The sequence below is a fragment of the Xiphophorus maculatus genome, chromosome 18 (assembly GCF_002775205.1).
Source record: "Xiphophorus maculatus strain JP 163 A chromosome 18, X_maculatus-5.0-male, whole genome shotgun sequence".
Classification (NCBI taxonomy): domain Eukaryota; kingdom Metazoa; phylum Chordata; class Actinopteri; order Cyprinodontiformes; family Poeciliidae; genus Xiphophorus; species Xiphophorus maculatus.
Genome location: NC_036460.1, coordinates 20,217,149 through 20,243,454, shown reverse-complemented (window position 1 = coordinate 20,243,454; position 26,306 = coordinate 20,217,149). Strand labels below are relative to the sequence as shown.

The window sequence follows — 26,306 nt, the reverse complement described above, 5'->3', positions numbered from 1 at the left end:
AAATACACCAAAAACTGTGGTTTTAATGTGACAGCATAAAGCATTAAATGGATGTAAATACTTTTGTACTCTAGATGAAGGTGATTGAGAAAAAGTTTGTCTTAAAGCCTAAACATCTAGAAACGTTACAAGAAGGAGCTTATTCCTGCTCAAGAGGCTGATAAAAACGTTTCCTGGTCAGACTGAATTGTTTGCATTATTCCACTGTGAATGGGTTTTCCATATATTGCAAAAATACTGGGAAAATGTTCTTAAACTGAAACAGAGATTGTATTTTTACAGCTGTAGGTTTTAAGTAAATTCAAAAACTGGTTAATGGGAAGGATTAGTCCTGGCCTGGAGGGAGGAGGAAGTTCTTTCACAAAATATGAGAACATCTTGTGTTGCATTAGACATCTTAACTTTTATAACTAAATAACCAGCAGAACAACTTAAAGATATTTCAAAACCTGCATCTAGGTTTCTTGGTAATCACTGTAGTGCTTGTTTTTCTCTCTCTCTCTCTCTCTCTCTCTCTCTCTCTCTCTCTCTCTCTCTCTCTCTCTCTCTCTCTCTCTCTCTCTCTCTTTCTTCAGTCCATTTCATATTACTATTGCCGTTGCTGAATCTTAAAGAAACGCAGTAAATTTGTAAAATCCCATAAAAAATTAACCATGTTATCTCTTGGGCTTGCATAGTGGGATTTTGCTTATTTTCCAGCCACCAACTAACACAAAAAATAAAACAAGAACATAAAAAAAAAGGTCCTCTCTTTTCCAGATGAAGCTGAGCCCACATATGCAGACTGAAATCAGTGGCCTGTTTGTGCTGCCCACACGCTTCCATCCATGCACTCTGATGCGAACTGGCAGACTTTGCTGCTCCTCCGGAAGGGGAATCTGATTGTCCAGGCAGCTTAGTGCCTGAGTGGGAATGCGTGGAGCTAACAGGGATGATAAATGGCCGTCTAAAGCCAGTGATTTGTCCATCAGTTCATGTGTTTCTGGTTCTGAAAATGTCTTGAATCAGAGCAGCGGAGATGGGCTTCCTACGGCCCTCCACTGTAGGAATAATCTGCTTTGTTGTGCATCACCAGCTTGTTGTCCACAAAGTAGAAACTGTCGGATTGAGTCTCATAAGGGTGCTGGATCATCTCATGCACTGAAAGAGAGACACAGAGAGGAAAGCCACACCATAATCAGGATTTTGTTACATTAAGCCCGTTCTATCTGTGTGAGTGTCGTTGCCTCTTTTGGTGATGTCGCACATTCATGCGTCCCTGTATGCGAAACACTCACTTGTTTCCTCAGACAACGTGGGGAACTCGTAAATGTGTTCGCAGGTGTTCTTGCTGCTGGGCATGCAGAAGCCGAACTCGAAGTCGAAGCTCTTTAGGAGCTTGTCTCGGAAGTAGTGTCTCTCGATCATACGGAAGTTGTTGATGGGGGTGTCTCCTACTGTGAACTCCACTCTGTGGCGACACAAGGAGAAAATGGACTCACCGAATGTGCTGCTGCTTGTTGATGCTCTAAAAATGTCTGGGCCTTTTTTAACAGCTGGAAAGTGGATGAAAGGGTCACCCTTCGATTTCCCTTACAGTTATTGTTCACGCAGCTTTCAGATCAAAATACGTTAATATTTTGAACAATTCAAATCTTTTTTTGAACACAAAATTGACAGATTACAGAAAAGGTTTCACAAACTTGCAGTTTGAGTTTAAAGCTTCAAACATTCTGTGGTGAAGCACGTGACAGGCAAAAGAAAATAGTTTTGCATCTGCAGCAACACCAAAATAAAGTTTTTACTACAATCGTTCCAGTGATGATTGTTATATTAATTTCTATTTTTTTAAGCAATCAATTTGTGCTGCAGAGATACTGTGGTCAAGTTCGGGGGTCTGACACTTCGAAGGCTGATTTTGAAGGCAGATTATGTCACAGCGATGCAGCGAAGGCTGTTCAAATTCAAATGGTCCTCTACGTGTGACATACAGCTGCCTCTTCCTTTTACCGGATTTGAAGGTCGGGTCTGATGTGTCCTTTACATCCTAACCTAATCCAAGATTCAATGTGTGGAGTGAATGGAAGATTTTTGTTCTTCTAACAATGACTGGTGAACTGGGAGAAAGAGTGGGAAAGGAGTACAGTTTTAAATGTAAGTATATTAAAATGCTCACTGCTATTAAATCATGTAATAACAATAGGAATAGTGGTAAAAAGAGATAATAACAGTGTAATAACAGACCATGTATTATAATTGTGGCTGGAACTAATGGTCATCACAAATGTTTTTTTCTGATAAAAATGAAATAGAAACTATCATTATATGCACAGTGTAATATGAATTTATATCTGTGTAATAAAGCTGCTTCATTGAATTCAAAACCTCAATAAGTCACAGAGCGGGACTGAAATGACGAACACCTTTAATGTGGTCTGTCTGCTACAGTCAGCGGAGCTGTTGACACGGATCACCGTCAGTCTGTTGTCCCAAACTGAACCCGTCATGCCTCCGACCTCTGCTCCTCAGCAGCAGCGGCAGCAACAGCAACGCACTCTTTTGTTTTCTATAAAGCCTTATCATACACACCCTCCACATTCTGACTTACGTGGCTCCAACTTGTCGTAGTTGGAGGAAGGCTGGGGTGAACTGGTATCGAACAAATCGGCCGGCGTTGGGGTCACATTGCTTTAAACCACCTGCACACAAACAGGTGAAAAAAAACATAAAATTATGCTTCTTCACTTTAAAGACGGCAGTTTTAGTCTCTGGGGCTTGGCTCTGACCTGGTGTTGGAGGTTTAGTGATCTCAAACAGGACTGTCCCTGTTTCCATGTCACGGATTTTAAACCGGGTGAAGTCAATCATGTGGACATTTTCCTCTGGAGCACAGAGGTAATCTGAAAAAAAAGATTACACACACACACACACAGCCAAAACAACCAAATTTAAAATATGTGAAATGAAAGCAAACATAGATGTTTCTAACGTCTGTCTGCCAAAACAGGCGGATGGACATATTAGTTGGTCTGAAGTTGGGCTACACTCTTTCCATTTTTTGATGATGTTTTGAGCAGCATTTCATGATCATGTTGCTTGCTACTGTTCTCCTACAAACCTTTGAGACACATTAAAAACGATTTGTAAAATTTTCAATAATTAATCAAAAGAAATCTTTTTGCATCCTTAAAATAGTAGATTTTTACATGTTTTAGTGGGTATGTTGATGATTTAGATTCAGTGATGCGTTCCAGGTTTTCAAGATAGCATTCTATTACCCAAATCTTTATTAGACTCTGTATTGATTCATGTCGGTACACCCAGAGTACCGACATGAATCTCCACCACCAAAAACTGATATTGCTTCAAATCAGAAAAAAACACACTAAACAAACATGTTGGTAAAACTTTTAAATCCATGCATGATTTTACTTCCTCCATTTTGAACTACTTGTTTCATCACAGAAAATCCAAAACCAAATGAAGTACAATAGGGTTTTTGGCTGTGAAGGGACAAAATGGTCGACTATTTGTGCAAATCATGAATCCTTTGAAAAAACACACACATGCCCCCCATCAGGTGAAAGGTTACTTCTCAACAACCCATCTTCACACTTTCAGGCTTTCTTGCTGATTTTCTCCAACTGCATCTAATGATTATGTTAACTCTGCATGGTAGTATGCATGTGTGTGTGTGTGTGTGTGTGCGCGCGTGGCCATGTGTGAGACACTCCCTACCCAATGGGCCTGGATTAGACCTAAGAGGCTTATTGTGTTTTATCATCACATGGACCGACTGCTTTTAAAGTACTTGCATACGTACACCCCCACGCACACGCACACACAAAGACACACCATTTCTCTTAAAATACAGAATGCCAACTTTAGAAATCTGTGCTGCAGAAATTTTTGTAGGTTTTGTCTGGCAGGTTTCTGTTAAAGTTCACTGTAAAAATATGAAAACATCTGCACTGTACAATCAGACAGAGTTGCATCCTCTTGTATTTCTGAGGGTTAAGGAGCAGATGGGCAGCTCAGGCTTTAGCCACCTGCTCAGAGATATTTATAAACCTTTTCATAAAGTACAGTACACAACAGCTAACACCTTGTCTGAAAATATCCTCCTCGCAAAACATGACTATTTAGAGCCTGCCGTTTGATGTAATGGCCAGCATGGCAGAGCATTGGACACCGAAAAATAGTTAAGAGCTGACAGGATGTGCTGAGCATGAGTCTGAGGGAATTGTTAGTTTTTTAGACCTCCGTTTTTATTTAGTTTTTTTTTTTTTGTATTTCTTCATAACATACATTACAAGAACCTATGGAAGGCCAAAAGGGCCAAATTAAATAAATACATACATCACATAGTCATTAATTAAATGCACTATTAAATAAATCAATAATTATTTAAATGTATAAATAATTTGTTTAATAGTCATAAACTTAGGACAGTTAATTAAACATTTAATTATTTTATGGTTCTTGTTCCTGCAGCTTTACCATGAAATAAGTTTCCAATAACTTCCCCATCAAAGTCAAAGGTCTGACATTGATCTATTGAGTTCCACTAGTTTGACCCTGTTGGGCCTCCGTATAAACATGAAAATGCAAGTCGTGTTTTGCCTTCTAAACCTCTAAAGGCATCCCTGTACTACCTAGAAATTTAATCTAAAATAAATTTAAATATTGAATTAAATTATTTAAAAAAGCTTAATAAAATATGGGACGTCTTTTGTAGGTCATGAAACACTATTGTGTCAGAAATAAAACATATTTTTATCATAATTGTTACCAAAAATAATTAAAACTTGACATTGGTTTCTGTAGTTGTTTGCTGTCACTATTCCACTGGCTAATTGTTGTTTTTTATTTTACACAGAATAGTGTTGTTAGTTTCAACAAACAAACTTTCATCATTCTGACTATAAATCAACAACATTAAAGTAATGTCTTCAGTCTTGCTAGTACTGAAAATTATTTACAAATCTCACTACTACTAATAATAATTAAACTGCATAATTCATGATTGTATTAAGGGTCAGAACATAGGTAGACCAGTTATTTGACAGACCAGAAAAATGACCAGATTATGGCAGACGAGGCTCCAGGTTCATCTGCCCATCTCCCACTTCATCCTACCATGAGTCTTGAATAAGGCATGAAGATGCTTGGATTTTCCTGCTTAAGGTTCAGGTGGACTCGGTGGAAACAGTTCACCTTTTTCCAAATCAGCAAACGACCCTCTCAGCAGTTTTGTGAGACTAAAGAAGTGGTTGATGGGATAAAAGCCACAGTGATTCTCCTGAATCCGAGGTTTGACAATCGATCAGAGCCATATTTCCAGCATCCCTGAGTAACCTTTCCCAGGGAGGGAATAGACATGGAAAATGTTGCTTTAAATGAGGGGAAGAGGCCTGCCTGAGTTAACAAATTATTACATCACTATGTTTGATATTTCTTATGTTAACCTAGTAAAAGACAGGAAAGAAAGAGATCAAAAGGAATGTAAAGTGACTGGATTGAAGTAACAAGAGCATCAAACTACTAATATAGTAAAATCACAATACTTACTAAAATTAGCCACATTGTTGCATCTTTCCCTGACGTTTTTCTGATTTTGTTAAAAAATACTGTACAGTTTTTTCTATGTAGCAAATGAGACCGAAAAAGTTTACGTTTTTATTATTAAGTGTTTGCTTACACAAATGAACTTTATGACTCTTAAAATATTAGGAAAAGACGGTCCTTTTTTTTTGTTTTTTTACAAGTAAAGGCTGAACAATTCACTATCTATTTTTTAGGAGTTTGTTAATTGATCATTTACTGAGTTTGCAAACAAATATTCAAAGGACGAAATTACTCACTTACAAATGTAAATTTTCTAATTGAACACATACCTAAAATTTAACATGACCCAACCTATCTCAAAGATCTCTGCCACTATATTAGGAGAATGATTATTTTTCTATTTATAGATCTTATTGCACTAAATAATAATACATTTTGTTTTAATTCTTGTTTTTATGTAAAGGAAAAGGTAATGATTTTTATTTTATTATTTTATGAATGTGTAGTTCACTCTTTTCTTGGCATACTAAGCAAATATGATAAGTTATAATTTCCTTGAACTGAAATTAATTCTGACTTTGGGCTTTTTTTCAATGTATGTGAGCACAGAGTGTTAAACAGACCTAAATAAACTTCCTGAGATGAGATTTAAAAATACTGCCTGATGATGAAAAGTATCACTCAGCAAGTCTTTAAAAAGACACCGCCGGGGCGTGCTGTGGTGGTGTAGGGGATAGTGCAACCCACATTTGGAGGCCTCGAGTCCTCAACGCGGCCGTCGCGGGTTCGATTCCCGGACCCGGCGACATTTGCCGCATGTCTCCCCCTTTCCTGCCAGCCTACTTTCATATAAGAGACACTAGAGCCCACAAAAGATCCCCTGGAGGGGAGAAGAAAAAAAAAAGACGCTGCCATAAACAATTAACTGAATGAACGTATGAACATGACACAGTTTATAGGCTGTATTTCATCTAATTCTTCCACAGAGAAATCAGAGGCTGGCCTACATAGACTCAACAGAATCTTATGGATTTTATCCGGTACTAAATTTCTTTTTTCCTCTGAAAATCATTCATGTAAGGGTAACATCTGTGTGGGATGAAAAGAGATGATTATTGGATTAATAACAGAACAGTGGCTGACTCAAACTGCTCAGGATTTTTTCAGAAACAGAGATAAAAATAACAACGTGAGTCACCTATAAATAATAACCGCTCACATTGTGACATAGACGGCAACATCCAGCCTGGAGCATGTCTGTTTTTTACACCGTGGGTGAACAAAAAACAGGATTATATTATGCTGGTTGCAATGGAAACCATTTAAAAAAAAAGTTTGATCAACTCATAAAACTAAAGTAAAGCTATAATGATGTTGACTCTGATGTTTTCTGATTTTCAACATTTCAAAAATCGTCCATCATATTTTTGCATTTTAAACTCAACAAGATGCCATTGAAAGTGTTGGCTCCTCCCCACACCTACCCACTGCTACACACTCTCCACTAGCTGCATGAAATAAAACTTGCATTTCCCCCTTCCTTACAACTAAGACAATCTAGGCCATTTGAAAATTTTCCATTTTTGGATGATGATTGGATGATGATGTGAGCTATGAAGAGCAATCAGTGACTCACACTGAGGTAGTGCTGCGGTTGTTGAGCAGCCAACTGCAGGATTTATAGTCTGACTAGTTACCCATCCATTATCAGTTTGTTATTCTTATATTCATGAAAGAACCTGTTACTGCCACCTTAGTGTATTGTGAAATATAACTTTATTTTTATTAAAAGGCTCCATATCGCACCTCAGGGTAAAGAATGGGAATGACGCGTGACACCAAAAAGAATTGCTTCATGTTTTAGTCGACTAAGTTTATTGAATTTTGTCACTGTAAAATAAAATAACTACAAATGAAGCTCACATTTGTAGTTATTTGTCAAAAGATTATAACTAAAACTAAAGAGAAGAGTGCTGTCAAAATTAACACTGTTCTTTACTCATTCACTGCAACCATTTATTAATGGTGCATTAACTGATCCAGAAAACCATCTGATTTTTCAGCTTCCCTTCAGCCAGTCAGTCCAGTCCATCAGTCAGGACTGATCAAACTAAAAATCATTGTATTCAAGTTAGCAGCCAATTTCTTAGTGCAGAAAAATTTCTTTCTCTACAGAAAAAGATTGGAAAATAACCAAAATCCAAAGAACTACACCGTGTTCCAAATTATTATGCAAATTGGATTTAAGTGTCATAAAGATTACATTTTTTGCTGTGCTATTAAATTTATAGATGGTATTGTGTGTCAGGGCTCTTTGAATCACTATAACTAATTTCAGAGAGCTGGTTGATTAGTTTGTCTGGTGAGCTCAATTAAAGGAAATCTACTTAAGAAGGATGTTCCACATTATTAAGCAGGCCACAGGTTTCAAGACATATGGGAAAGAGAAAGGATCTCTGCTGACGAAAATCATCAGATAATGTAGTGCCGTATGACAAGGTAAGAAAACATTAGATATTTAATGAAAACTGAAGCGTTATCATTGTTCTGAGAAGAGATTTGTGGCTGATTCAGAACAAAGATGGGTTTGTACAGATAAAGGCATAATGAGGAAGGTTTCTGTTAGACAAATTCATTGGATTAAGAGAGCAGCTGTTAAAATGCCCTTAAAAGCAGCAAACAGTTATTTGAAGCTGCTGGAACCTCTGGAACCTCAAGGTGGAGGATCCTCCAGAGGCTTGTGGTGCATCAACCGGCTATTGGGCCCCTAACCAGAGCTCACAAGCAGAAACGGTCGCAGTGGGCCCAGCCGTAACCCTGGATGGTCCAGATGGACGCAGTAGTGGATTGGTGGTGGATGGTCACCACATCCCAACACGGCTGTGACATCAGCAAGGAGGTGGTGGAGTCATGCTTTGGGCCGAAATCATGGGGAGAGAATCATTGGTCGGCCCCTTCAGAGTCCCTGAAGGTGTGAAAATGACCTCAGCAAAGTTTATGGACTTTCTGACTGATCACTTTCTTTCATGGTTCAAAAGAAGAGCTGTACCTTCAGCAGCAAAATCATCTTCATGCATGACAATGCACCATCTCATGCTGCAAGGAATACCACTGTGTCTTTGGCTGCTATGGGCATGAAAGGGGAGAAACTCATGGTGGTCACCATCCTCCTCTGACCTCTGACCTATTGAGAACCTTTGGAGTTTCCTCAAGCAGAAGATCTGAGGGTGGAATGCAGTTCATATTAAAACAGCAGCTCTGGGAAGGTTTTCTGACGTCCTGCAAAGAAATTCAAGCAGAAACTTTCCACAAACTCACAAATTCAATGGATGCAAGAATTGTGCTGTGATATCAAAGAAGGTCCTATGTTAACATGTAACTCTGTCTTTTAAGATGTTTTTGATTGAAATAGCTTTGATTTTAGTACATGTGACCATTTAATGCTGCACATTCAAAGAATGACCATCTGCAGTTCTTTATAATCCATAAAATGTTTAGAAAATCTGCTGTGCATAATAAATTGGAAAAGTGCATTTTGGGTTTTTATTTTTGAAAGAAATACTGTTCTCATGGGGAGCTTTGTTCAGTAAAATTTGATTTATACTGTAATAGTTCATGACTTGAAAATTATACTGACCATCATTTGCATTGACCATTTAAGAAAATCTGGGAAAATATAATTTGCATAATAATTTGTAACACTGTGTATATGAGTGACTTTAAGAATGTCTAAAAAATTGTTCACCAAGATTACATTAGAGATCTACCAAGAAAGTCCACTAGAGAAACCAGGAGGAATATATATATATATATATATATACTTTTTCTTAAGTCACTGTCCTCCAAATAGACAAATATAATGTATTTTTCTGCAACACCTGAAAAATGATAAAAATGTCTGACAGAATCATCTCTGTTGTGAATTTCTCTACAGTAGATAATGACAACCTTAATTGCAGCAGTTTCTGTCTCTCTTTCCCATCATTCACCTCCCAGGTCAACAAGCAGGTACAGCACTAAATCATAGCAGATTATCTGATATGAGACAATCTCTGCATGCAAATCAAATTCAGTGTTTTTATTTTGCAACACTGAAGCCCGAGGGGAAGAGAACACTTGTCAACGGGGGATTTGTTTCCAGCACTGCTGCAGCTACACCAAAGTTCTGGCATGAGGTTTCCTGATAGTTCCTGGTAGGAGTATCTGCACCTTTTCACATGTTGTCACGTCACAACCGCAAACCTCCAGCGTGAGGCGTGTCTCTACCAGAAGGTCTTTGCTCACTCAATAAATCACTCAAGTCTATTTGTATAGCACATCTCAGTAACAAAGTAGTTCAAAGTGCTTTGCATTGTGAAAAACAAAAAAATCCCAAAAACATACATCATATTGTCATCAGTTGTGCTCATTCCTATTCATCCAGGTTCTCAGTTTGATTTACATCTGGCCATGAATAGGCTTTGACCTGAAACCATTCAGTTGTAGCTCTGGTTGGAAGTTCAGGGTTGCTCTACTGCGACAATCTCATGAAATGAAAAAATGTGCAACAAGTTGACAAAGTGCATACTTTTGTGATTGGCTCAATCCATCTGCACTTTAACTCTTATCATGTTGAGCCTCATGCTGTCACCCCAACATTTCATACCGGAGAAGTTGTGTTCATGATCTTAGTTTGCAAACAGCCTTTTCAATGTAGACCAAAAAGTCTCCTCTTGGACTCATCAGACCAGAGCACCTTCTTTCACTTTTGTTGATTTCTAGCTCTCTTTCGAAAACAAGTTTATTCTTGCTACTATTCCAAAAGATTTGTTCAAACTGAGCAGTGGATCTCTGCAACTCCTCCAGAGTTATCATGCAGCTCCTGACAGCTTTTATCCGATCGATGCTCTTCTCAATGGCTGTCAGTTTGGTGGACCATGACGTTTTATGACATGCTTTTTCTATTTCAAAAGCTGGCATATTGTTTCAGAACACTTTCAATAATTAAGTGATATATAAACTCAATTAAACTTAAAAACACAACATCTCAATAACTAGCTTTGGCCTAGTTTATAGTTCAAATATCTTAGTACACTTGAAATAAGATAAAATTAACTTATCAGAATGATAAACATTTTTAGTTATAATATGGGAAAAATGTCTTGTTCCACTGACAGATCATTTCACATGTAACTAGTACTTTTTCATCAATGTTAAGGAACTATTATTTTAAGACAATGTCCTATCTTGCTGAAAAGTTAGCTGCAAGTTAGTTTTGTCTTATTTCAAGTTTCCTAAGATATTTGCACTAGAAAAAAGATCAAAAATACTTGGTAAGATTTTGTGTTTTTGCAGTGTACTGGATTAAAAGCAGATGAATACAAATGTCCAGCGCACATTTCAGATTTTCTTTTATGAGAGGGATTAGTAAACATACATAACTTTTCATTGTACTTCACATTTATGCTCTACCTTATATTAGTCTGGTACATAAAATCCCAAATTAACACAATGAAGTTTCTGTAATCTAAAGAGGTACTGATACTTTTGCATGACTATTTTTTCCCCAAATTTCTTTGATACTGTTTTGTAGTTCAATAACTATAAAGACTCCGACAAAGTACCAAAGCAAGGCTTTTGTTAAACATATTGTCTATCAGCATAAATCAGTGCAGTCTTTCTTCCCTGAAATTGCTCTTATTAAAGTAAACTCAGCTGCACTTCTTGAGCCATTCTGTGCTCAGAAACAGAGTCTGTCTGAAACCAAAGTGGCAGTCTCACAGAGCTGGCCAGCTGCCATTTATAGCTCCTTAATCCCTCAGATTAGCCTGGAGTAACAGACTTTTAGCCTCAGGGATTGACTTCACATGCCTTATTCTTTCCATCTGACTCTGAGGCCTCTGATTGATGCCGAGACCTTGTGTTGAAGTCACATCGGAACACAAGGAAGGACAATGCAAACGTGTGCTGATATATCTTTTTAAAATAACCTGAAGCTGAGAGAGCATCCGGTGAGATGTCACTGTCTGTATGATGATGATGTACGGTGCACCTGTGACTGACAAGCTGTTTCATGTCTCTCAGCTAAAAGCACCTGTGGGCAAATTGGCAAACAGTGAGGTTCATGGAGGGGTTACAATATGTGCACCTGAATGCAGATGAGATTCTTTCCTCTCATCTTTCTCCAAATAACATTACAAAGGAGAGAGAAAAATGTGATTTCCTTGCATAATGACACAAAGTAGAGAATTATTGTGAAGTAGAAGGTTAAGGACACATGGGTCTTATTTTAAATCCCTTAAAAATGTGGCAGGTGTATTCAACCATCTTTTTTTCAGAGTCATATGATTACCAAATGCAGTCCATTGGTGTGTAATAAATAGCAATCTCAATGTAAATCCAGCTAGTATGAGAAGGTATCAGATGTTTGTTGGAGAACATTGATAAACAAACAGCATCATGAAAACCAAGAAACACATGAGCCAGGTCAGAGATAAAGCTATGGAGCAGTTCAAAGCAGAGTTAGGCTATAAAGCTGCAAGAATGGAGATAAATACAGGACAATTCCTTCATTTGTTGGAAATGTCCAGACCTAAATCTTATAGGTCTGGATAAGGACTTGTATCTGTAACTCTACTGGTAAACTTTTAAGTTTTTAATTTGAAAAAACCAAAAAACTCTGACAACTTTGCTGTGTCTCTCTCATGTCTCATTCTAAGGGGTCAGATTATCCTAGGCTATCTACAGTATGTAGTTATACTGCTACAGGCTTAAGCTGCTGTAGGACAAACTGACCACTTTTCCTCACTTTCTTCTTCTTCTTCTACTACTCCCCAAATTGGATTATTTTCTTTTAAAACTGTTAACTTTATGTCAGAAGCTACCCCTGGTCTGGGGTTTTGTTTGGCTGTGATACTTTTCTGGAGATGGGCCATAATACTAGAACCATCAAACCAGATTTGTAGAGGTTTCACTCATATCTCCCCTGATTTAGTTGTATTGATCTAAGCAATTAGAACATAAAATATATCCACATGTGCGACTTTAGCAAAGTCAAATATTGTGAATTAAACTATCTGAAGCTTACACTATGTTATCCTTTTTGAGTTTTCCCTAAAACGCACACTTCTAAATATGAAAAAAGTTACAAAAAAAACTTGCAAAACTCTGCATGAGATAGACAACAGACCAGCACTCTTAATATGATTGACCCTCTGTCATCCTAATATTAATAATCCATCTGTATTTCTTTTATTTATGCGCTGTTATGATGTCACACGTCTCAGTTCATCCCTTAGCTTAGTTCTTAGTTTATTTCTGTGCCTCATTGTGTGTTTCCTCACAGTTTGGTTTTCATTTATGTTTATATTTTTGTTAATCCTTTGCTGTTCATTCACTTAGATTTTGCTCATTAATTATTATTTATTGTGTATTTAGCATAATGTTCTTTAGATGTTTCTTTCTGTTAGTGTTTATTTAAGTTTCAGGGCTTTCTCCCTTCCTCAGTTTGCCAGTAAGCGTCTCTTCCCAGTTGTTTCTCATCTTCTCATTTCCTGTGCTGATCCTCTCTCCCAACTTCTCGCCTCTGATTAGCTCTTCGTGTTTCCTTGCCTCTGCAACCTCTCCCTCAGTATTTAAGCTCCTCATTCTCTTCACTCACTGATGGATTCTACCGTTGTCGTCCCGATGCCTCTGTGCAAATCTGCAAACCCCATAGATTTATACTCTGGCTCCCTCCAAAGTTTTGTATGTCTCCTTTGTTTTCATTAAAAATTTCTGAATTAATTTACCCTAGCAGATCTCTGCTCTTGGGTGCTTAAACACAAAACTTTCCAATTATGTCAATACCTTTCTATTAAAGAGTGGTTATTTAATCTCCGCTTTTCTTTAAATCATCTCACCCAATTGGATATTTTCTCCTTTTCATACTGCTCTCTATGAACACCCTGGTAAGATTAAAACAGCTGTCTGAGGTCATCAGAAAGACAGCCTTAGAAGAAAAACAATGACCAACATGCCAAGGTTAGAGCATCCAAACAGATTCACACACAAAGCAGACCATAGGAGCCTCCAAAACTCTAAAATATCGTCACAGGAAAAAGACACAGACCAAGCTTCTGGAGCAATGTTCCTTGGATAGATTAATCTAAAAATAAATTATTTAGAGACCACAAAAGGGAGCATGTTTAACATAAACCAAATACAGTGTTCCATAAAAATTAAATCTAATATCAGCTGTGAAGCACAGAGGTGGAAGTGTCATGGTTTGGACATGTTTAGCTGCAGCAGGTCTTGGTCATCTAACCATAATTGAAACAGCCGCAAGTTCTACAATGTGTCAGTGGATGCTTAAGAGAAATGCAAGAAGTGTAAAGCAGAAACAGAACTTTGGTTGCAGATTGTGGTACAAAATGATTCATTGTACTGAAAATCCTGGAGTTAGCAAAGTAAACCACTAAACCTTCTTTGCGTAGTTGCTCAAATCCTTCAAGAGGTAGCTCCATAAAGCTGTAGCACCAACAACCAACAACAGGTCATGCTGCCCTGTATTCATCCACATAGCCAACACCTTTCTGCTGTCTATAAACACCTGTTAGTATTCTGTCTGCCTCCTTTCAACACCACATGCTGTTTAAATCCAGGTGGAAACTGACAGACGAAATACTCAGACTGTGTTCATGTGCATTCACACATAAAAAGCTATTTACAGCTGGCAGAAGACAAGATAACGGGTGCAACACAAAAATCTTCCGATGCCAAACGGAATGAAGCCAGAAAGACAATGTGATACAATAAGATAATAAAAACAATCATTAATTGAATCAGCTAAAAAGAATTAGCAGTACAACTCTTTGTTGACTGCAAGGACATCGTTAATTATGCATCATATAAACATGAGAGGTTACAGGATGGGACTGCACAGTATTAGATTTGTTGTTCTTTTGAACAACAAATCCCACCAAAATAAGTTCTGACATAAAGATTCTAAATGCATGGCTCTTGGATGATTATTTTACATTTATTGCCATTGTAGTAGCTATCTTTGATATGGACATACCATGAATTTGCTGCTCTGATGTATATTTGTTTTTTTAGGCAGGCTGTGGGTTGATGAGGTTTGAAGTGTGTGTGTCACAATGAAGCTGAGCTTGTTAGGATCTGGGGTTGCCTGAGTTTCTTTTCTTTTATTTTTTTTTTATCAGTTTTTGTGTTCCACAGTTTTTTTTTATTAGTTCTGCTTTGTTTCCATTTCCACTTCAGTTCTTCCTTAGTGAATCTAGCCGTGTTAATTTATTGTTCTAGTCATTTTTTGCCACTCAAGTTTAATTGTGTTTCTTCAGTTATTCTGCAGTGTTAAATTGATTTAATGTTCCTCTGTGTCCTCTCCCTCGCCCCCCATGTCACTTTCTCTCTCCCTCTCCTCAGTCTGCCTCCTGCTCCCTTCACTCACACCTGTAACCCATTAGCTCATCAGCCTAGGTCTTTTGCTCAGCATTCTACCTGGAGTATTTAAATACTCCATTGTCAGTCGCTCCTTGCCGGTTCCTGTCATTTACTCCCTTCTTTTCTCTATATCCTTCTCATGTCTCCCTGCTGGATTTTTTTTTCTATGGATCTTTAGTTTGTGTTTCTACCTTGTCTACCTATAATTTTTGTTTTTCATAATTTTTTCATTAAACTATTAATCTTCAACGGCTCTGCTGCTCTGCATTTGGATCCACCATCAAACAGACATTATGACAGTGCTGCTCCAAAATGATGCCATTTACGTCAGGAATCTTGATGATCTCTCGCACCAAACAACAATAAACAAACCTGTTCTGGGATAAAGTGTGTGTTTTTCGTGTGGTCATTAAAAATGGCGGTAATAAGTGTTCTTGGACGTTCACAATACAAATAAAAAATAATGTAGGAAGCAGAGCAGCATCCTTTGACAATTAAGATCAAACTAAATTCCAGTTTTACCTTTTGATTAAATTCTTGAAAAATGCTGAATGAATGCTGTATTTTCATACCTTATCTTTAACCGTACTTAATAATTACCTGTTTGCATCACTTCATTGCACAATGCTGTGTTACAGCCATCCTGACATAATCCAGATTACATGTCAGCGGAGAGCAGAGATTACCACACCATCCTGAGTGATTTAGGATTTATCACACTGATGAGACGCTGGTGTTTCTTCCCCACTCAGAGGTGGTAAAATGCAGAGAGAGGTGACTATCTGAGGGTTAAACCTTTACACTGAAGTGAGTTTGGCTCTAAATCCAAACATCACTTCCTCCTGCTCACAAGGATGAATTTATATGAATTAGGGTGAAATTAATACACAAAAAATTATACACGCTTCCAATTTTCTGTGCTTTTGAAAATAAAAACAAAAGTAAAGAATGGTTTTGTTTCAAACATTTCAAGCATTCAAACACATGAAATATTTAAATCAAGTTTGGGTCACAACTCTGATGCAAAAATGTGTCTTTTGTTTGTTTCTTGAGATCCTAATGTGATACGATCATATTCTTTAGGAAAATAAAACATTCTCCTGAAATTATACAATTTAATATCAGAGCTTCAATATTAAGCTCTGATAATATTGAGCTCAATATATGAGCTTAATATACAAGCCTATATATACATATATAGCTTCAATGATGGGCCTCAGAAGATGGGATTAAAATTTAACTTTATGATTTTTCTGCAGTGTTACATCTTAAATTTTTTCATGAGCTAGAGAAAGTGGACTCCAACATTTACCTTTCTTTCCAAGCATTCATCTGCCATCTCTCAATCCTGATTTGCAACTGACTGGAACCCCAAACCAGTGAATCTGTCTTTTCTTTCTGTCTGCTCAAATTCTCACACACTACGCCAGCTGCAGCAGATGGAGGTCCAAACGCGTCCTGCACTCTGCCGGTTTCTTCTTAGTAAAAGAGAGTTATTCCTTTCCACTGTCACCACAGGCCTGCTCCGGATAAAAGATTGTGACTCCATGCAGGTGGCTGGATTTTCTTAGATAATGTTAGTATTTCAAACTGAATGGGACTTCATTGCATTATAACATGGATCAAACTGAACTGTGTGTAGCTGAATTTGAATCTGTAGCATATCTGGAATGATTTGAATATATTTCCTAGCTCTATTAGGATTTTATAAAATCTGTAAATGAATGTCAAGGTACTTGAGAACTACAAAACAACTTAAGTTTCTAACCACCCAAATGAGGAAAGATCCTCTTGATTTGGAATTGTAAAGGTCCAGCTCTATTACGAAATGTTGACATGTTTCCATGATATAAGAAACAGCAGAGTAGAGGCACGCACACACACAGCTCTTGTTTTTCTGCTCCATCTGGGAGCTGTCTGCACTATCTGCTATAATTAGTAGATCACATCCCAGGCCACCTGTTACCTCAGAGCTGCAGGTGTGGCAAGGTGAGCTAGAGTTTAGTCTTGGAGGGAAACTCACTCAGATCTCAAAAAGCAGCAATAATTTAAACAAACAAACAAACACACTTATCATTACCAGCAGGAAAACTTGCAGTGCACAGAAATTGACGGTGAAGATCCACCTGCTCACTGTGCAGACTGGTTCAAATGCTTCAGTCTTATTGAAAGCTGTCGCTGTCCATGGTATTAACCTTCCTCAAGAGAGGCAATAAGCAATAATCAGGCTCCTAGTGGAGCAGCAGTTAAACCCTTGGTTTTCCTGAAAGCATTCCTACAGCCGGTTACTCACTCTCTGTGATCTTCTGCAGTCCCAGCACATCCTCTGGTGTTATAACTGTGTTCTTGCGCAGCTCTTCTTCTGTTCTAACCGGGATGCCCATGTCTGATGAGTTGCAGCCCTGCTGCACTTTCATGTCCAGCCGAAGAGGATTGCGGCCGGGAACTGACCGAGGCTCTCTTCCTCTCGACGCACAAAACAGATTTACTTTGCGCCGGAAGCCTTGAGAGGCGCGATGTCAAACAGGCTCTGCGCTGTTACCAGAATAACTCGTTCTCCATGCCTCCTCCTCCCCTTCTCGATCCAGTAGGAAATAAAAATCAGCTCTCTGCTCCCTCCCGCACGCTGGGCTCATCGGCTCTTTCACAAGCTATTTAATCCAAATCCCGTTTTAAAGCGAGCACGGCGCGCTGCTCCGCGGCTCTGCTCCACTTCACCACTAACACTGCCTGCCTGACGGCCGCCGGGAGTCTTTTCTCTTGTTGACTTTGCGTCATGGCTGCACTGAACAGACGGGTGAAATAAAACACCACAATGTTCTTCTCTGTGATGAACATTGAAGAACATTTGATAAATTCTTCTAATTTATCAAATGCTCACCCAAGTTCAATCCCTTCCTCCACCTTTTCCCTTATGTAAAGTTTTAAATATGTCAAAATAGAGTAAAATAGGAACTTTTTGAGCTTTATGTCATGCTACATAGTTATTCCCTGATCAAAAAACACACCTGGGATGTTGCTTTGACTCCTTACTGCATGTTTGAGGAATCCTTGAATCTCCTGTTGCAGCCATTCAAGGCTGTCTAAACAAATTGCACTCCCAAAGCGCCGCCTACTTCCACATGGCTCCTCCTCGGAGCTGTATAGTCTCCAGCCAAGCTTCCACCACAGCAGCAATTAGCAAATACCTGGTGGAATGGTGTATCTGCTGAGCTCATTATAGGAACTACTTCTCAGTCCTTTGAGCCTCAAAACAGCTATAAACAGCATACTTGAGGACTATTGTTGTGGAGAGCCTTGCAAAGACACAGGGGCCCAATTTCAAGAGAGAGATATATAGCCACCCTTATGACAAAATGTAATCGGTGGACTTATTTATGACCCTAATCATTAATTACTTTTAATTTCTGGTGACCGGATGTGCCCTCCCCAAAATAAACATTCCTTAGACATCTGTTAATCAAGAATAATATATAATATATACTATACCTAGAGAAGTTTAAATAGATTCAGATGTTGTAATTACCTCTGGTTTTAAACAGAATGTCTTCCTTATACACAGCGTGAAGAGGGCGGGAGGAGAGGACTGACCCCAGCCCTGCTCAACATGCCATGTGTGAAGGGGTAAAAGCCCCTCAGGATGGTCAGGACATTTGCTCACCATCTTTGTGACACCTTGCTTTCGTAAACTCCTTCCAACCTCTATGAAGTTTAGGAAGAATGCAATTAAAAGGGATCAACAATAAACATTTACTGCTAGGTACAGTCTAACACTTGGCATAGGATGAGGAGACAGTGACAAACAGATAAAGGCCACAAAGGGGAGGGTTGATGGCAGTGGTGCGCAGTGTGCAGGCGTGGGCGTGTGTGTGAGTGTTGGGGAGGGAGTGCGCACATATGACCACATGTGAGGGAATTAAAGGACAACACAACTAAAGTACGAAAAACAATAAGTGATAATCAGTATCAAGAATAATATATAGTTTGTCACCTTTCCTAGAGAAGTTTAGATTTAGAATCTTCTAATTACCTAAGGTTTTGCTCACCAAGCCGTTTGTGCGTCCGTGCGCGTTGCTGCGTAAGAGTAAACACATGCCTCTAAAGAAAACCTGCAGTTTCACTGTTTTACTGCATTATTTATGGTAGCACGATTAGTCAGTGCTGACTGAGTTTGTGATTTCCTTCATCCGTTCCGAAAACTGTAACTTAAATTTTAAACTCTTATAGATTTTTTTTCTGTAACACTTGCTAGTGTGAAACATTTCAGTAAACGTTCCTCATTTGTACATGTACTTCTTAAGAATATGTGTCTCAGTAAATGTTCCTCATTTGTACATGTACTTCTTAAGAATATGTGACCGACAGTAAACAGGCCTACGTGAGGTTACTCAAATTTAACTTTTAGCTTTCTGCATTTAAATTGAAAAGCAAGTAATTTCAAGACCATTTACAAAAAAGTCATTTACATTCTACTTATCAAACAGTGCAGCGATTTAAATGTATTATTTAAGTCAGTAAAAAAAGAAAAAAAAACGTAAGTTATCCAAGTTAAAAATGCAGAAAGCATCTTGTCATTGACTTGACTTGTTTATATCCTTGCCCCTCTTCAAATTACTTTTACCCTGTAATGACTGATTTTATCCATATTTTCAGGGGAAGCCTGTGGAACCAACATGTACATTTGCTGCCTTCTTTCTTTGTTTCTTTCTTTCTTAGACTAGAAAAGAAATTTCCTAGTTATTTTGGGGAGGGCACATCCGGTCACCGGAAATTAAAAGTAAATAATGATTAGAATGTTTAGATGTTTAGAATTGTATTTGAAATGTAATCAATTACAAATTTATTGATGTAACTTGACTTAATGATTGATTCTATATTGCATTGTGATTCTGTGTTTGTTATGATGTAAAGCACTTTGAAATGCCTTGCTGCTGAAATGTGCTATACAAATAAAATTTGATTGATTGATTGATTGATTAGGATCATAAATCAGTCCACCGATTAAATTTTGTCATAAGGGTGCCTATATACCTCTCTTTCAAAGTATTAATTGCAAAGTCAAATTTATTTTAAGTCATATTTATATATGTACATTATTTTTACAACACCTGAAGTTAACATAGTGACTTGATTGTGATTGATTAATGGCACCATGAGCCTGAAAAATACCTAACTTTTAAGCCCCACCCTTCAATAAGTACTTTTAGTATTTCGTTTGTTCTGGATGAAAATGACAGTAAATCATCTTTACATTTAGATACTGCACACGTATAGCCTTATAGGTGACATCTTATTTACAGGAGACGTTTTACTGTTTTCCTCCAATTTATGACAGTTTTTAATTTAAATGCAATGCAGTTTTAGCAAGTGAGCTGCAGTAAAGCCAGTGCTTTTGAGATGATACCACAATACTTAAAGAGATCTCACAGGAATTTATTTATTTATTTATTTATTTAGTTAGTTAGTTAGTTAGTTAGTTAGTTAGTTAGTTAGTTAGTTAGTTAGTTAGTTAGTTAGTTAGTTAGTTAGTTAGTTAGTTAGTTAGTTAGTTCAATGAGAAATTAAATTTCTCAGAATTTATCATTTTGAGGCTTCACACTGAAATTTTAAAAACTGCCTTTGTCCACAGTTTATCTTTGGTAGTATAAAATAAAAATATGAAAGTAATTATGCAATGTTTTGCTTATGTAAGGTATATATATTCTGTTGCTGTATTTATATTCAAAAATATAAACACAGGTATAGATGTAACCCACATACTGATGAATTGTATCAACACAGCTTACAAAATAACATCTTGGCCTCTGGCCTTTAAATACGAACATGAAAACAGTTAAGAAAAATGAAAAAAAATAAACCCCACTAGTTTCAAGATATTTATTTGGTTTCCATTGGAAAGTTTTCAGATGCCAGCATCCCTGAGAAAATGTAAAATGCAAAACTTTGGAACAGCCCCATCCATGTGGGCAGAAACAAGCTGGAAAAAAGTTTTAGTTCCAAGCAATCACAACCCTGCACAGCTTTCTTCTTATCGTCCTCTGACTGTGAGACACTCTGGTTAATTCTTGGAGATGAGGAGATAGTGCTTCCCCCTGCCTTGCAAACTTACTGCAGTGCGGATCTGAGAGATGTCCATGGTAGTGCTCTGTGATTAACCTTTTATTTGATGGATCCTTGGAGAGGGGGTAGTACCCTGCTGAACAGGCATCATTGGCATCATTTCAGCTTGGATAGCATAAGCAAGCAGGTAAAAATTATAATCAAGTAATTTTAATGCAAAAAAAAAGACCTTTAAACACAAGCTATTAATACCCTATCAACCCCAATTCAGACCCAGGACAAAATATTTGTTTTAATTTTTGCTGTCTTATGGGTGAGTGTTCCTTCTGGGGGTTTTCTCACAGAGTGATTCACTGACCGTCATACTTTCAATTGTTTCATTGAGCATAATAAAAGAAACAAAACATGTCTAATTGTCCTTTAGAAGAACCTCCACAGACAGATCTCAGCTTTCGCTGCATTTCTTCCAGTCCGTCTCACTCTTCTATGCGGTCACCTCAAAGCAGCCCCGGCGGTGCGTCTGCATGTCTCTCACCCTGCGGATGGACTGGATCTGGGGGTGGTGGGCTCCCCAATCGTTCCAGTGCTTGAAAGGTCCCAGTTCTAACACGTACTGGTAGCCACGGTAGCCAGGATACTGGTAACCCACCCACCTTTGTGAAGAAGTAAAGAGAAACAGATGTTACTTACATTCATGCTTAAGTTTATGATTAATTTGGATGGATGTAATATGGTGCATTGCAAAAGCAATTTTGCACCTTGCACTTTTTCCAGTTTTATATTATTAAAACAACAAATTTCATTCATCATAGCATTTCATTGGGATTTTATATGACTGACCAACACGAGGGTTTGAATAAATGTGAATTTGAACAAAAATGATATATGGGTTTCAAAATGTTTTATAATTAAAAGTGTGATGTGCATTTACATTTAGAGCTCTTCACTCTGAAAATCCTAATTCAAGTTGAAAGCTTTTCCTTTGCAATCATCTGATTAATAAAATAGAGTCCATCTGTGTGTAATCTGACACCAGTATAACATTGACTCTGATAGTCCTAAATACAAGTTCAATCATCTTTGTTCAGATTCATGTAATTATTAAACAGAACTCACCTGTGTGTAATTTAATCTCTGTTTTAATCCATCAGTTTTTTTAAGCCTCAAAGTTTAATTAGAAAACTTTAGTGAGGAAACAGAATTGCTAATATCAATAGACAGATAAAGCTGTGGAAACGTTTAAAGTGGGTTTAGGTGATAAAATAAAATCTCAAATTGGAAAAGTATTGCAGATAAACCTACCAAGACAAGGCGGTGCACCAAAACAGACGGTTGGCTAGAGTCTTTGTAAAACTTTAAAATTGTAAAGAATAGAAACCTACAAGTAATTTTCTGTTCATTTTACAAATATACACTAATTTCTTTGGCTCCAAATCCTTTGACCTTGTATCAGTGCAAGAGCAAGTGCTAACATTAGGGCACAAATAACTAGTGACCGTAAATAGACAAAAGTAACACTAAGGAGAAGATTGGTAACGGCTTACGTTCCACCGGTGACCTGAATGCTGGCGACACGATCCTGGAAACCGTAGGACCACAAGCTTGGAATATCCTCATCACACACTTCCATCTTACGGCCTTCAAAGTTTGCACATTCATACAGACAAATCTTGTGGTCTTGTGGATCCTGAAAAAATACATTCACCTTTCAGTGAGTTACCTCTTTGCAATAGATATGTCTGATCCTTTAAATAGACAGCAAGATAGTACATTTTAAAATATCACCTAATAAAAAAACATCTAAGTAAAAATAATCTCAAGCCTATAAATACACTCTTGAAAGCATCTCCTCTAAAGCATAATGCATCAAATGAAAGTTGGATTGAAGAATAAGAAAAAGTGATGGTTTTGATGATGGGAACAGAGATGGATAAAAATAGGACGGTGACAACACACCATTCGAACGGGCCTGACTGACATCATGCGGTCACACCGGTAGCTGTTGGACCAGGTATCCCAGCGGGGGTACTCGCCCTTCTCGAGCATGAACATCTCACCAGTCATGTTCTGCTGCTCATAGCCAACCCAGCTGGATGGTCAGAAAGACAGGTATGTTAGCATGTGTTGGGGAAAATGTACACTTTATTAGGAAGCATCTCAGCAAAGGACCGGCATGGTGGTTGGTATGTAATGTCATGGTCTGAGTGTTTCCAAAACTGTTATGATTCTTATGCGCAACCATCAATTAGATTCACACAGGATTGTCTGAAAAACAGAGATTTTTCCTGTAAGCAGCAGTTTTGAGGATAGAAATGCCTTGTTGATGCCAGAGGGCAGAGGAGAACAAGCAGACTTTCTCAAGGTGACAGGAAACCAACATTAGATGAAATAACCAGCTGTTGCAATAACTGTATCTTGAATATATAACTACACATTGAACCCTTAAGCAGATGGGCTAAAGAACAAACCTGCATCTCCAATGTCAGCCAAGAACTAAAAATTTGTATGGCCTTCCACATAAAACCCTTTGAAAATTACAACTGGTCCAAAATTCAGCAGGCTGTATCATCACATGGAGCCATTAATCACACCTATTCTACAAAAGCTCCATTGGTGTCCCATTAACATCAACTACTCCTAACTTTCATAGCTGTCCACAACCTCACCCCTCTATATCTCTCTGATTTTCTTCAGATTTTTACACACATGATCCTCTTCCTCCATTCATCTGACTGTACCCCACTGCTCGCCTCGCAGACCACTCGGTCGCTCTCCCAGTTGTTCTCACTAACACGGACTCACTGCCACATTCACCAAAACTGGACAATCTATGCTAAAAGAATAAGGGAAGTTCTGCAGGCAAATGGGGCTCCAGCGCAGTTCTCAAAAAGTGTACTGAACGAAGCATTTGGTGACTGTATATTACAGTGAGGCATAGTCTGTGAGACAGTTTGGTGACTTACGGTCCACACTCCACCCTGATGGAGCCAATTCTGTCGAAACCCTTCTCACACAGATTAAGGCACTCTCCAAACAGGTCCATCCTGCGGCCTTGGAAGTTTTCATATTCATAGAGATATATCTGGTAAGAAAAAAAATGTCAATTTAGATTTTTTATTTGCTTTCTTGGACTGCTTTCTGGTTTTTGAAGTACCTTGTGATTGCGCAGGCCAATGGCAGGGTGGCTGCCAATGTTGCCCTGAACACCTGAGTGAGACATGATGAAATCTGAAGAGAAAGCGATGATATAAATCACCATTACATGCAACCAGGAGAGTAAGGAAGTGTGTCACAGTCTACTGAAGCTGTTTTCTTGTTAAGATCAATCTGTGTTGAATCTGAGAGGCTGCAAAGCGGATAAACCTCGTAAATATGATCAGGCTGTTTAGGTACAAACAAACGGTAGGCCCACAGCCTGGGGTTCCCTGAGAATAACCTAACTCAGGTGACACTGATGACATCAAGATGCTTTTTTAATATAACGATGGTAAAAATTCTTTATGCAACCAACAAAATGCTCAAAAACTGAAATATATTTTGTTTGTACACACATGCATGCATTTAAAGTCATATATAATATTTATAATTTAGTTTTTTAAGTTATACCGAAATTACTACAAATGTCTACACAGAACTGCTGTTTTCTTGTAACTTTGGCTGTGCATGTTGCTCTGCTGCACCTGCAGAAATAAAACATATTATTAAATACTCACACAGGTTTTGTACCTCTCCTCCTGTGTTTAAGAAAGTGAATTCAAATAAAGCTGAGAAAGTTGCTCTTTCCATCCTGAATTATGTTACACTGGACACTTCTTTAAATGTCTACTGTAGTAAAATTTTTGCAACTGAAACATTTGTGGTGAGTAATTGAAAGAATCTGATAATTAAAATTAAGTGACCTTAAATCAATACAATAAATAACCCTTAAAAAGCCTTTTCTGTTCTTGCATTTGCTTAAAAAGCCTGAAACCCAAACCCAAGACGGCCTGCGAAAACTGCCTGTGCACTCCTTGGAAAGAGGGTATTATTGACCTCTTCCACATATTTTACCTGGTCAGAATCATTACAATAACTCCATTATTAGAAAACTTCCGTTTTCTGCTCCAAAAAGTGACATTATTTCTTGAAAATATTCTGAACATTCCTTGACGTTTTTTCTTAGCAAGAGCAATAGAAACAAATTTGTCATGTCTGGATCCAATTTCTTCTCACTCGTCCCTGTTGATTTTATCTTATGGTAGCAGATTAGTATTAAATAATACACTAATGTATTTTATCTAAGTTATCCACCTACTCAGTCCAAAGTTATAGCATGAGAAATAGTCTGGCTTGGTTGTTTCAGTCCACTAAGTGAGCAAACCAGAGTATCCTCCCTAGCATCCTTGCATTTCTACCAGAGACAGAAGACCTCGGTGTGGACACTTACAGTCACAGCTGAAGGCTGAAATGGACCGATCTTTGAAGACAGTGATGGACGGAGGCCTTTTGAGTGGAGATATATATATATAGACATTCACCTCCAGAGCGAATCTATAAAGGCCAGATTCTGACATCTCATTGGCTCAGAGCTGCTGGGAGGACGGTGATGGGTCAAAGGTCACTTTGTTAATCCATTGGTGATCTATGCTCAGTCAGCAGCAGGGTTTTTATTGTGCAGCCCCATTGTTGGGGGCTGAGGACAGTCACTGCCATCAGCAGAAAGTTGGTGACACACAAACCCACACTGAACCTTCTACTTTTAGGTTTTGAACCACATTTTTCCATTGTTGAACTTAACCTCCTGCCACTTCCAACAGCTATTATGTATATAATTTTTATGGCTATTTTTATGCCACATTATTTTTTTTAGTTTTTCTTTCGTGTTTGCTGCTAAGCCTTTGAGCCCTGGGACGGTAAATGTGCTGACTATAGGATTGGCATCGGTGTTTTTGTTCAGACAGGGGACTGCTGGTCACGGTGCTGAAGTGCCCCTGTTATAGTTAGGCCTATATTAAATTCACATACAAAAAATATTAAGAGAGTAATGGAAAAATGTAAGCATACTTGAAAAAGAAAGATATTTTAAAATGTAAAGTGAAAACAAATGAGTAGCTGAGACATGGTCAAGTTAAATTGACAAAATAAAACATCCAGGTTTTAGGCAGATTGGTTCCAGAGCACAAAAGCACAAAATAAATGCTACCTATTCTTCAGAGAGCACTTAATGAACAGGCCTCTAGTGGCCTGACAGACCTAGAATTTCCACACCTGATTTGCAACTAACAGTTGGTCTGCTA

At 38.0% G+C, this 26,306-nt stretch overlaps 2 protein-coding genes across 2 annotated transcripts; both read right to left on the bottom strand.

The window, feature by feature from the left end:
• On the bottom strand, positions 1-17,720 carry unc119 (unc-119 lipid binding chaperone). The gene is made up of 5 exons (XM_023350947.1): positions 17,264-17,720; positions 2,766-2,879; positions 2,588-2,678; positions 1,278-1,450; positions 1-1,140 (listed from the first exon to the last, which is right to left on the bottom strand). Exons 1-5 carry the CDS (start codon positions 17,385-17,387, stop codon positions 1,028-1,030), a joined length of 615 nt encoding a protein of 204 aa, XP_023206715.1. The 5' UTR covers positions 17,388-17,720; the 3' UTR covers positions 1-1,027.
• A 3,113-nt stretch (positions 17,721-20,833) lies between these two features.
• Positions 20,834-25,817, bottom strand: LOC102220912 (beta-crystallin B1-like). Its single transcript, XM_005815416.3, has 6 exons — positions 25,457-25,817; positions 24,185-24,258; positions 23,994-24,112; positions 22,987-23,119; positions 22,575-22,717; positions 20,834-21,683 (listed from the first exon to the last, which is right to left on the bottom strand). The coding sequence occupies exons 1-6, from the start codon at positions 25,581-25,583 to the stop codon at positions 21,515-21,517; spliced, it is 765 nt and encodes a 254-aa protein (XP_005815473.2). The 5' UTR covers positions 25,584-25,817; the 3' UTR covers positions 20,834-21,514.
• Between the last annotated feature and the right edge of the window lie 489 nt (positions 25,818-26,306).

Excerpts from the sequence above, each read along its gene's own strand:
- unc119 (XM_023350947.1), bottom strand. The coding sequence starts at position 17,387 with ATGAAAGTGCAGCAGGGCTGCAACTCATCAGACATGGGCATCCCGGTT. Across the intron at positions 2,679-2,765 it reads CACTAAACCTCCAACACCAG|GTGGTTTAAAGCAATGTGAC; the intron begins GTCAGAGCCAAG and ends GTTTGTGTGCAG. Across the intron at positions 1,141-1,277 it reads CACGTTGTCTGAGGAAACAA|TGCATGAGATGATCCAGCAC; the intron begins GTGAGTGTTTCG and ends TCTCTCTTTCAG.
- LOC102220912 (XM_005815416.3), bottom strand. The coding sequence starts at position 25,583 with ATGTCAGAATCTGGCCTTTATAGATTCGCTCTGGAGGTGAATGTCTAT. Across the intron at positions 24,259-25,456 it reads TTCAGCCTTCAGCTGTGACT|ATTTCATCATGTCTCACTCA; the intron begins GTAAGTGTCCAC and ends CTTTCTCTTCAG. Across the intron at positions 23,120-23,993 it reads ATCAGGGTGGAGTGTGGACC|CTGGGTTGGCTATGAGCAGC; the intron begins GTAAGTCACCAA and ends CTGACCATCCAG.